This window comes from Pistacia vera, unplaced genomic scaffold, assembly GCF_008641045.1.
Source record: "Pistacia vera cultivar Batoury unplaced genomic scaffold, PisVer_v2 Contig29, whole genome shotgun sequence".
NCBI lineage: Eukaryota > Viridiplantae > Streptophyta > Magnoliopsida > Sapindales > Anacardiaceae > Pistacia > Pistacia vera.
Genome location: NW_022196101.1, coordinates 731,829 through 744,386, shown reverse-complemented (window position 1 = coordinate 744,386; position 12,558 = coordinate 731,829). Strand labels below are relative to the sequence as shown.

Below are 12,558 nucleotides of genomic sequence, written 5' to 3'. Positions count from 1 at the left end.
GGGACTCAATTCGCAGAATCTGAGGAGCTTGCGAATTTTTATAAGGGAATAAACTTTGGATTTTGTGCTAATTATTCCCAAATTTAAATAGAAAAAACAAATATTGTTTGTAATTGTGTGGGGTACTGGGTCTTTGCCACTTTTAGGGTTCTTAGACTTCTGTTTTTGGTGAAATGAAAGCCCACAAAGTTTATTTTGACACTCAGTCCCAGAGGGGAAGAGCAAATAAAATGGGGAAGTATCAGAACCAAGATTAACATATGAAATCGATATGCAAATTTTCAACTAATAATTTACTTAATCCAATAGTTAAAATCTAAAATAAAAAACAAAGAATATATCGATTGTATTATCAAGATAATAACATTTCAGACCTTTAGTTTAACATCAAAGTTTTCTGATCACAATTGCCGCAAAAAATAAACACTCAAGAATTGGTCCTCACAAGAAGGAATGATAAATGACAAACCAACCATGAATCTATGGAGAAGTCTGGCTTGATAATCTCTTTTCTAATAAATCTTTCTCATTTTTCCAACAGATAAGGCTGTCCCTGTGGGGTATCAAGTAGCTTGATAAATTGCTCTCCATCTCGAGTTCTTTCAACTCCCTTTTCTTCATATCATATAAATATAAGGAACCAGAGTAAAACCCATGGTCAAACACCATTACTTCACCATCTCTCAAGGTTGCAACAACGACTAAATACTTAAAATTTGGTGCAGTTTTGAAGGGTACTGAAGGCTTGAATCTGTTTATATAGGTTACTGAGTCCGCCATTATACTATGCCACTTGACCCAATTCTTCCCTTCAAAATCTTCCAAAATCCATATATCAATCTGGGTAGTGGAAACTGGGTACACCAATGCAAGCTTTCCTCCCATCTCCACCAATAAGTAAAACCCCCTTTCAGTTTTCTTTGCATAATCTGGAAGCTCCATTTTTATCCATTTTTCATTACTAATATTCATAGATATAATGTAGTCATTTGTTTCAACATCCCAATGCAAAACTTGCCCATTTATGGACACAGGATCTGTCCATCTCACGAAATCAATGGGTCGCTCTAGTGAATGTTCGAATGGTCCTGGAATTGTTTTCCAGGCATTATCAGAAGAACCTAAGGTCAAAATCTCAAACAAATTATCTTCACCAATATGCACTACTTTGTATTCTCTTGTTAAAGGGTCGAAGCCAAGTGCTGCCCCACAACTTACGTATGGGTGCGGATAGTGAGAGGGGCACTCAGGGAGAGTTGCACAGGATTTGGTAAGTAAATTCATAACGTACAGTATACCTTCCTCTTTTGGGTCATCCACCAAAATTAGACCATTACAACTTGACCTAATGTATCCCATTCTACTCGTAGGAATATCATTCATCTTGATATCAAGTGCCCTATCAACATCCATCACCAATTCTCCCATGCTGAAAACAGTTTTCCCGTTATTGGTTGGGACTCCATGCAACAATTTTGATTTGTTTTGTGGAGTATTCTGGGCTATGAACATGCTGCTAGAGATTAAATTATGCCATCTTTTGCATACATACCTGACTTTTTCATGGAGGTATTTAGCTGGAACTCGTTTTAGAATTTCGAAAATAATTTCTTCAGGAAGATGAGGCAGTGCATCTATATCTTTATTTCTCTGGACGTTCTCCATTTTCGTCTTACTCTTTACCTGACATTGCAAGAGTTCTGGTTTAGTCTGTAATCACAGAACAAAATTAATGAAAAGCAATCAAAACAATACGGAGGAGTGAGTGCAACAGATTGGTTCAATCACATTCAAACTTAGTAAAACAGAGCAAATATAAACAAGTTTTAGTTGTACATTCCCAGACTGATGCTACAAAGCATCTAATATTAATAAAAGAATAACCAACTACAAATACAATATTGTCCGAATATAAATCCCTGATGAATAGTGTTAATCAAAGAGTGTCTTAGCAGAAGATCGAAGAGAGACGATGAAGCCATACCTTGCGTGAAGTTGAGGCGGGTTTATTGTTGATAATTCAATACAAAAATTTCAGAATTTTACTAAGCTTACTTTTTTTTTTTTTTCTCTCAATTACAGTACAATACTTTGAGAATCACTATGTAATTATAGGCTTTTTTAAACCTTAGTTACATCAGTTTTCCTAAACCTTTTCCTGATTACATTAATTCTCCTAAATCTACTAGAATTAGAATTTTCCTTTTGTTCTAACCCAAGTCTAATTCTTGGACACACTTTTACCTACCTCAAGTTAGGTTAATTTGAATTTCAACATATAATGTTATCCCAATTTAAAACAATATATTTCCTCAAATTCTTTAAATCTATATCCTCAATAACATAGCAATAAATAATAAAGAAGGTTGGTTAAAATAGTACAGAAGAAACAAGCCCAACAGCAGAGGCCAAGAGTAATGCTGAAGGCCCAGAAAATCACTGGACTAGAATTTGTAAGAGCAATACAGGAATGGAACAAAAATCTAAGAAATCTGGCTTGATAGTAGTCTTTTTAACAATAGCTCTTGCCCATTATTCCAAGAGATAAGACTTCCTCTGTGGGGTATAAACTTGCCTCCAAATTTGATCTTCATCCTGAATTTTCTCGACTGCCTTTGCTTCATATCATATAAATATGAGCAATCTGTGACCTCGCCTTCATCTTTCTGGTACTTAAACATCATTACCTCACCATCTCTCAAGGCTGCCACGGCAACTAAAAACATAAATATGAGCAGACTTGAAGTTTGTATATTCGTTGACTCTGCCATTATGCTATGCCTCTTGGTCCATTCCTGTCCACCAAAATCTTCCTAAATCTATACATCAAGTTGGGTATCTGAAACTGTGTACACCAATGCAAGATTTCCACCCATCTCCAATAAATTGTTCCTACATTCGTTGGTTTTCCCTGCAGAATCTGGAAGATACATTCTGATGGATTTTTCATCACTTGAGACGTACCGGTGCAAAATTTGCCCGTTTATGAGCACAGGATCTCTACATCTAAACCTTTCAATGTCGAACGGGGATGTGCCAGCTTCCATTGGGAAATACAAGAATTGAAGTGACAGATGAAGATTCATGTCAATTGAAATATCTGTTTAATAGTTTTCTTATAGCACCTTTTGGTGTGGGACAATAGTGGGTCATCCAATCTAATTTTCAAACTTCCAAATTATACATTTTATCAATGTGTTTATCTAGTTATCTATTTTTTTTTTTAATTTTTTTTTTCCAATCATGTGTTTATCTATTTATTTAAGTTGAGGCATTAGAAACAAGCCATTTATTTATCTATTTATGAGCTAAACAAAAGATTAGGGGGAGTTTTTAGAAATGTATATGGTACTGAACACATGCACATGCGCGCTGTACTTTTTTTCCCTTGACCAAGTTTTATTCCATTGATTTTCCTAATAAGGTTTTTAATAAGGCAGTATAAAACACGTCTAACTTTACGTTATATTTACATTATTTATTTACTTAGGTTTTTTTTCATTAGGTTTTTTTTTTAGTAAAGTTAAATACAATTATCTACAAATAGTGAAGGTTCAAGGGAGAGTGTTGTAAAATATTATGGACCTCCACCGCCTTGAGGCGGTGGGGCGGTCAAAAGGGGCAGGGGCTGTTTTCTATAAATACCCCCCTCCCCTTCACTGTTAGTAATGTAAAAATTTGAGAGGTTTTAAACAAATATCAATTAAGTCCAATAGCTCTCAATTCTCTTATTTTGTCCCTTCTCTCTTTATAGGTTAATTTATTCTCTTAGTTAATTATTATACAACAGCAAAAAGTTATCAAGAAGGATGGTTTATTTAATAAAAAAATATAGTTATTTTAGTTGGTTGAAAAAATGTCAATTACCTGTATAGTTTTAAATTACTAAAATAGTATTTTAATATCAAATAAAATTATAAAATAGTATGAAATTTTATACTATTTTATCTTATTTTTAAATTTTAACACATTAAATAAGCTCATAAAGAGCTTATAGAAGAAGCTCAAGTTTTGAGTTTTTCCAAATAGACATAAACCAACTTATTGAATTACCTATAAGCTCTTTCTCAATTACAAGCAAATAACATAAAAATATTTTGAAAATAGTTTTTGAAATTAAAAAATTTATATATATTTTTAGTTAATAAATAAGTTTAACCAAACAAGTTCTAAACAAGGATAAGCAAATGTAACTCATATGGTCGCCAAATTATAAGTTACATTCCCAAGACAACAACTCTTTATATACCTTTAAATTAGAGTTAACATGTTCCCTCCTGAAAACATGGCCTATTGACACTTTCTCACCCTCATACTTTTAAAATACCCCTTTATTGTCCAAATATTAGGTTTTTCTCTGATTTGGGTGGGAAATAAAGTGATTAACTAAAAAAAACCCTCTCTTTTTTCTTCTCTTCTTAGCCTCTTCCATTGCTAGCAATTGTCATCGGCGTTGGAGAGTGTCAGCGACCAAAAAATCAACAAACAAATCACAAATACTGCAAATAAACATTCCTCAATCGTTTTTCAACCCAAAAAACATAAAAACTGAACATATCAAGCCCAATTAATCTATCAAAACTCGAAAAATCCTAAGGTGGGGAAGTTTAATCGCCGGCGATTGGTGAGCAAGCGAGATCGAGAATATTGGGGTCTTGGAGAGGAAGATCCAGAGAGTCGATTGGTGGTGGAAGGGACGATTTCCAACACCGAAAATGACCAAAAATTGGCTTAAAAATTGAAAGGTCATACGGTGCACAACCGGCGATCGACAAGCAAGGATGGTGATGGAGGTAACGGTTTTGTAGAATGGTTTGTGGGGAGTGTGATGGTGGTGTCTGGGTGAATTTCTGGCAAAGAAATCAACCGGAAATTTGGCTTGAAGAGTCGACCATGCGAATGGAGGTGATGGTGGGAAATGGTGAGTGATGATGGCAAATGGAAAGTTTCATTTATGCTTAAAGCTTCATTTTACAATATTTCACAATGTTTATCTTCTAATATCATCACCCACCAAGCAAACCCATGTGAAATTTGGAGAGGGTTTCAAGTTGAGGCAATGAAAACAAGCCGTTTATTTATTTATTTATGACCTGAACAAAACATTATGACTGCCACTCTTGAATGGTAAAAACTAAAAACAAAAGGACATTAACCCCATAATTAATATATACCAACATAAAAGTTCGGGAAATATTGCTTCAAACAGTATTGAACTATGATAATCTGCATTAATTCTGAAGCACTACTTCAGTACTTGAGATAACTGGAAAATGTTTTCTCTGCAACAGGAACGCACTTGACAATTCAACCAATCCGAAGAAATTAAGAAATCTCCCAAAGAAGCCACTCAAGCTTCATATATACGACGACCAAATAACTTGATCATTTTGGTCACTTTAATTGTGTAGTGCACTGCACCAGCTTCACCTTGTTGCACGTTAAGAGTGACCCTATCTCCAGGTTGAAGACCTTTATTGCGAGCGAATTGACGCCAATCACCAGTGATTTCAGGCTTGAGATGATTACTTGAGTTTCTTTTGGCCAAACGAAAGTTGTACCGTATTTCGTCTGAGTCTGTAACCATAAAATGAACGTCGTTAACACCTTCCGGAAAATGAAAACGATTGAAAGCCTCCATTGGTAAAGCCAATCTACATGTTATGTCTGTGGGGGATAAAACCTTGGAGAAAACCTGCGCCATTCCTGATTAACAAAGAATATTACCAGCTGCTCTGTGAGCCTCTGGGATACCGGGTGAGCATTTTTATAGGCAAGAGTATGGCAGCTGCGAAGAGCGTCTGCACCTTTAGAAAAACTTATAGTTTGTCTTATCTACACTTGATCCTGTAGAAAATACTTATGTTTGTCTTATCTACACTTGATTTGACCAGTGTTAATTTCTTTTGAATTTTGGTCCAATTCACTTTAATTAATTTGTTCATGACAATATATGATGCTTTAAGACATAATTAGAAACAAAGATTAAAAGTAAAAGATAAAACAAATAATTGAAAGCTTCATTTTAGATTAAATTGATTTATAATTTTACCTTAAAATTGCTGGTAGTATTTTCAATCTATTCAGGATTTTATTTTATTTAAAAAAAATTCCCAAACATTCCTCTTACAAGATCTGAAAAATATATAAAATACGTGATGTTAGCCACGTGGCTTGCCTACTGATACCCAAAAAAAAAAAAAAAAAAAAAGAAACTTCCAGGAAGGTGCCTATATTCATGGGCGTTACAAAATGAACTCCTATGGCTATTTATACAGTATCAATCTCACTCTAATTTCCACACACAGATTGAAGATTACAACTTTCTCCTTCGTTATTACTGAATTTCTATTGATAGTGATAGCTATTCAAGCTTTGTTTCGAACAACAATGGCTTCACAGGAACCATTGCTCTTGGAGAATGGCAACCTCAAAGGGTTGAGCAAGGAGAATCGACATGGCAAAACTGCCCACAACATGTCGTCTTCTTCGTTGAGGAAGACGTCTGATCTCACGCTTGTATCCAAAGTTCCTTGTAATTTCCTTAGAAAATCGCTTGCTAATCTTCAATATGTCTTTTTGGGGACGAAACTTTCAGTTCTCTTTCCGGCTATACCAGTAACCATTATCGCTCGCTGTTATGGCTTTGAAAGAGTGAGTGCATGCCTTATATATAAATTCACTGTTTAATTGCTTTTTAACGTAAAATAAAGGAAAAGACAGGAATTTCATGTCATTTATACGCCCGTTACCTTATAAAATTGCTGTTACCATTTACATTTCATGGTTTGAAACTTTGAATAACATTTTTCTTATGATTTTCTGCAAACAGCCCTGGGTTTTCGGGTTGAGCTTATTGGGACTTACTCCTTTAGCCGAACGTGTTAGCTTTCTGACAGAGTAAGTCAATTATTTTTTTGTTAACTGTTAATTTCTGATCATCTTATTATGTATTTAGAATGGGGACTAATTCATTTTTCATTCAATTTTTATTTATTTATTTATTTTTTGGCGTAGGAAAATTGCTTACTACTCTGGTCCAACAGGTAATTGTTTCCTTCTGTACCGGAGTTATTGATTAGATTTTCTTCTGCTAAAAGGGATTATAAAGAGAACTGACAAAGAATAAAGAGTAAAAGGACGAAACCATTTTCAACTTTTCTCCTAACTTCTTCTCCAAAGAGTTGATTGCATATCACCATCCGAATCTGATCAACTCTTAAACAATCTTATCAAAAGGAAGAAGCACTTTAAATTCACGAACCGAAACTTAGATTTGTAATTGTGCTCTTCCACTTAACTGTCTTCATTAATATGTGATTATCTCTTCGGGTTTTACTTTACAGTGGGAGGACTCCTTAATGCAACTTGTGGGAATTCTACGGAGCTCATCATAGCAATCTTTGCTCTAGCTGAACATAAAATAGATGTGGTGAAGTGTTCTCTTTTAGGTTCCATTCTTTCGAATCTCCTTCTGGTTCTTGGTACCTCTCTCTTCTGTGGAGGCATTGCCAACCTCAAAAAGGAACAAAAATATGATAGGGTAAGTCTCATCTTCAGTGATGGAGCCACACTTTTGGTTCAGTGGGGGCAAATTAAAAGATAAAAAATTAATTTTAAAAAAATACGAAAAATTAATCATATATAACCATGAAGTATCAATTAATATTTCTATTTTAAATAGAAAAAAATTAATTTTGATATTGTAAAATGCAATGATTGTTTTATTACAAATACATAAGAAATTTTACAAGGTCATTGGGGGCATGAGCCCCCCACTCACACTTAGTGGTGGCTCCGTCCCTGCTCATCTTATAAATTTTCTTAAAATGCCCGCAAAAGAAAATTAATAAAATTCTTATTACACCTCTTTTGCTTTATTCAACAGAGACAAGCTGATGTGAACACACAGCTGCTATTGCTGGCGTTATTGTGCCACATGCTACCGCTTTTGTTCAGATATGCCGGTGCCTCAGCTGCTCTCACGGCGGACCCAACACTGCAGTTGTCGAGAGCCGCCAGTATTGTAATGTTGATTGCGTATCTTGTCTACATTATTTTCCAATTGTGGACACACAGAGAATTGTTTGAAGCTCAGGAGGTAAATTCTTGGAAGGGTTGTATTAACTAAACTATATGGAAAAAATCTTGTTTCATACAAAATTTCATTTGGAATTTTATTTGGGTGGTAATTAATTAAGCCATTGATCATAAAAATCGATCAGGACTCGGAAGTTGATGACGATGTGAGCTCAGAAGAAGTGCCTGTGATAGGGTTTTGGAGTGGATTTGCCTGGCTGATTGGGATGACTTCTTTCATTGCTCTATTGTCCGAATACGTTGTGGGCACCATTGAGGTAAACTAAACTCTTTATTTGAAAATATTAGATTATTCCATTCTTTTTGAAATTATTACATTTTCCTGAAACATATTCGAAAACATAATTGACCTTTAACACGCTGGAAAATTGTCAATTCAGAGTAAAATTAACTAGATATTGTGTTGTCCTATTGTTTACAGGATGCTTCAGAATCTTGGGGAATTTCTGTCAGCTTCATTAGCATCATCTTGCTACCAACCGTTGGAAATGCAGCTGAGCATGCTGGAGCCGTCATATTTGCCTTTAAAAACAAGTTGGTGAGTAACATTACAGCCTTGATTTTCATCTCCTTCTTCATCAAAACATAATTTGGCTAAATATAACAATTCTGTGCCCAAATGCAGGATATAACCTTAGGTGTTGCTTTGGGTTCTGCAACTCAGATTGCTTTGTTTGTGGTAAGTTTTTCGAAATATACATACATAAGTTAAATCATTTTTACTGAAAATTTCGAAGATTCTAAACATTTCCCATCATGACTCGATCATCAGGTTCCATTGTGTGTGGTTGTTGCTTGGATGATGGGGATTAAGATGGATCTTAACTTTAATCTCCTTGAGAAATTTGGCTTGAAGAGTCGACCATGCAATTGGTGGTGGTGGTGGGAAATGGTAAATGGAGGCTTGAGTTTTGTAAAGGAGGTGATGGGGATTATGTGGGTGGTCTCAGAAGTGATTTTAAATGTCGAGATCGATCGAAAAACGGCAAAAATCGTTTGCGGTGACATCTCGTTAACTCCTTTAAATTAAGATAGATAAGTGAATGAAAATAGATAATATTTTTAAATTAAAAAATTTAATTAGATAGATGTGTATGAATTGTCCTGCACATGTGCACTTAGGACATATGTTAAGAGCACTAGAAGACAAAATATATGGTCTTTCAAGTGCATATGTGCCTTAAAACAACCCAACATTCTATTAAGAAAGGAATTAAAAATTGATTAGAGGTTTTTTTTTTTTTTTTTTAGTGGTGTTTTTTGATATTGTAGAGAGGTTTTATGATATTTTATAGGAGTCTTTTAAATAATTTTAGGAAAGTATCTAATACTTTAAAAAAATCGCTGAGACTTAAAGACTGAACTTCTCTATAAAATATATAAAGAAATGCTATTTTCAAATAATTATATATTTATATAATCTCACGCATGGTTTTTTAATATTTTAAAATAAATACAAGAACAGACTAAGTATCACGAATTACAAGACTAAATCCCTGCAAAATTTGAAAAATAAATTGCCTACAATAACACAACTACATTGAATAATTCATCAATTATATGGTTTATTGGATATAATGCTTCACATCAGGCCATATATCTTGACCAAATAATCTGATTTTTCTCTTTAAGTAGATTCTCCAATATTCTTGCTCCCATGGTTGAATCTGTTGACCAAAAAGGGTTAAAATTGTAAAGCCGCCAAGTGTTAGGAGTTTAGAAGAATTGACCAAAGTGACGCCGTTTTGATTGTATTAAGACAAACTGTCAAGAAAGTAGTTAACTAATTGTCTGTTATTGCCAAAATGTATTAGTATAAAAAGGGTAAGTGTTCCCACTTTCTGTAACAATGCAAATTTACGAATTCACAGAATCTTCCATGATTTCTTCACTCAAAACAAAAGGATGAGAGCAAGGTGATCATACGTTGCATTATAAAAGAGTATGACCACCTCGTTGGGCCCTACCACTTTGAATTTTTTAGTTGACAGTGCATTAACTTCTAGCCGTAAAGCGTATGATCCAATAGGATTTCTTTATGCTATTACTAATTTCAAATTTTCAACAGTCTCATAATTGTCTCCAAAGTTATTGGCTAGTTGCTGGACTGAAAATACAAGTGTTGTTGTTTGCTGAATTCTTATAAGGTAAAAAAAAAAAAAACGGATGTTTAGATAAACTAATCTTCATTGGTTGGCAACATAAACCCTTTTGATTGTTGATTACTTTGGTCAAGACACCATATGATTAAAGACATATACAATTAGAAACAAAGATTAAAAACAAAAAAATATAACAAATAATTGAAAGTTGAAAGTCTCATTTGTCCTTAAAGCTTCATTCTAGAATATTTCACAATGTTTGTCTTCGTTTAATATCATCACCCACCAGGCAAACCCATGTGAATCACTTCAATTTGGAGACACCATATGATTGTTTTGCTCTTGAGAGTGTGGACAAACCCTTGTATATTTAAACGAATACAATATCATTCGGAGTACTGGACCTAATTAGGGCAGATAAACTGAATGTTTAAGTTTTAGAAAAAAAAAAACTGAGGCAATGGAAACAAGCCATTTATTTATCTATTTATGACCTAAACAAAACATCATGATTGCCATTTCTTGAATGGTAAAAACTAAAAACAAAAGGACATTAACCCCATAATTAATATCTGCTAACATAAAAGTTCGGAAAATATTGCTTAAACAGCATTGAACTATGATAATCTGCATTAATTCTAAAGCACTAGACAATCCAACCAATCGGAAGAAATTAAGAAATCTCTCCAAGAAGCCACTCAAGCTTCATATATACGACGGCCAAATAACCGGATCATGTTGGTCACCTTAATTGTGTAATGGGCCGCACCAGCTTCACCTTGTTGCACGTTAAGAGTGACCCTATCTCCAGGTTGAAGACCTTTATTGCTAGCGAATTGACGCCAACCACCAGTGATTTCAGGCTTGGGATGATTAGACTTGAGATGATAGCCTGGGTTTCTTTTGGCCAAACGAAAGTTGTACCGTATTCCGTCTGAGTCTGTAACCATAAAATGAAGGTAGCTAACACCTTCTGGAAAATGAAAATGACTGAAAGCTTCCATTGGTAAAGCCAATTTACGTTTTATGTCTGTGGGAGATAAAACCTTGGAGAAAACCTGCGCCATTCCTGATTAACAAAGAATATTACCACCTGCTCTGTGAGCCTCTGGGATACCAGGTGAGCATTTTTTATAGGCAAGAGACCGCCGGTGCTGGTCTTTTGTCAAAGAGTATGAGTATGACAGCAGCGGAGCAGCCTATGTACTTTTAGAAATTAAAAATATTTAAAGTTATTCTCATCTTCACTTAGAGTGGACCAGTGTTAATTTCAGTTGATTTGACCAGTGTTAATTTCATTAGCATTTTGGTCCAATTCACTTTAATTAATTTTTTCATGACAAAGATTTATTTGTCTAAGTTTATAAGCTGATCAAACTAATTTATAAATTTTAAAATTAAATTGACATATTATTTGTGTCAGTTTAATTTTAGAATTTATAAGTTAGTTTGACCAGCTCTTATAAAAAGAATAATAAGTTAGGAGGAGGTACCTTCTTTTTTTTTTTTTTTTTTTTTTATTAATTATAAGCTAGTTTGACCAAATATATTACCATATTATCTTTGTTTAATTTTAAAATTTCATAGTATACTCTTGTTTAATGTAGTACCCTTTTTAGTTATTTTATAATAAAATATATTTGTAAGCCACATTTTACCAAACATGCTAACTACTTATCAGTTACTTATAAGTACTTTAACCAAACACGTAATTGCTTAAAATTTTAAATGCTTATAAAGTAAAATTAGCTTATAAGTACTAACTCAAACAAACACCTCCAATATATGATGCTTTAAGACATAATTAGAAACAAAGATTAAAAGTAAAAAATAAAACAAATAATTGAAAGCTTCATTTTAGAATATTTCACAATGTTTATCTTCAAATATTATCAAATAATTTGTGCTAATTAAAAGCTTTAAATAATCATTTGTGCTAACATTATCAGCCACCTAGATAGCTCATGTCAACACTCTAAATATTATCGTATGACTTGATAGCTCCTATTGATGTTTTGTGGAAAAACTTTGACATTTATGAAATTCGTTGGAGTTTTGTGGCGAATCTTTGTCGAACGGTACAACTCTCGTAGTTGTTTTTAAGTGACACTTGAATTAATTAAAACATAATAAAAATAAAAAATAAGAAGAGCTTGGGATCTGCCAGAATCCAGATTTCTTTTCCAGGGCGGTTGAATTGGCATGCATTAATAAAATAAAAACGTGGCCTGGACGAATGTATATTGATACACGCGTCAATAAAATAAAACCATGGCGGACACCAAGGTATATTGATCCAACAGAATTCCCAAAAAGGAGCCCACAAAACATCACGTTCTATATGAAAAGAATAATA

General features: G+C 33.9%; 1 protein-coding gene across 1 annotated transcript; it reads left to right on the top strand.

Annotated features, from left to right (window-relative positions):
- Positions 1-6,390: 6,390 nt before the first annotated feature.
- On the top strand, positions 6,391-9,130 carry LOC116134602 (vacuolar cation/proton exchanger 3-like). The gene is made up of 9 exons (XM_031420286.1): positions 6,391-6,654; positions 6,833-6,900; positions 7,018-7,046; positions 7,347-7,543; positions 7,889-8,101; positions 8,226-8,357; positions 8,522-8,638; positions 8,726-8,779; positions 8,873-9,130. The coding sequence occupies exons 1-9, from the start codon at positions 6,391-6,393 to the stop codon at positions 9,128-9,130; spliced, it is 1,332 nt and encodes a 443-aa protein (XP_031276146.1).
- The last annotated feature ends 3,428 nt before the right edge of the window (positions 9,131-12,558 follow it).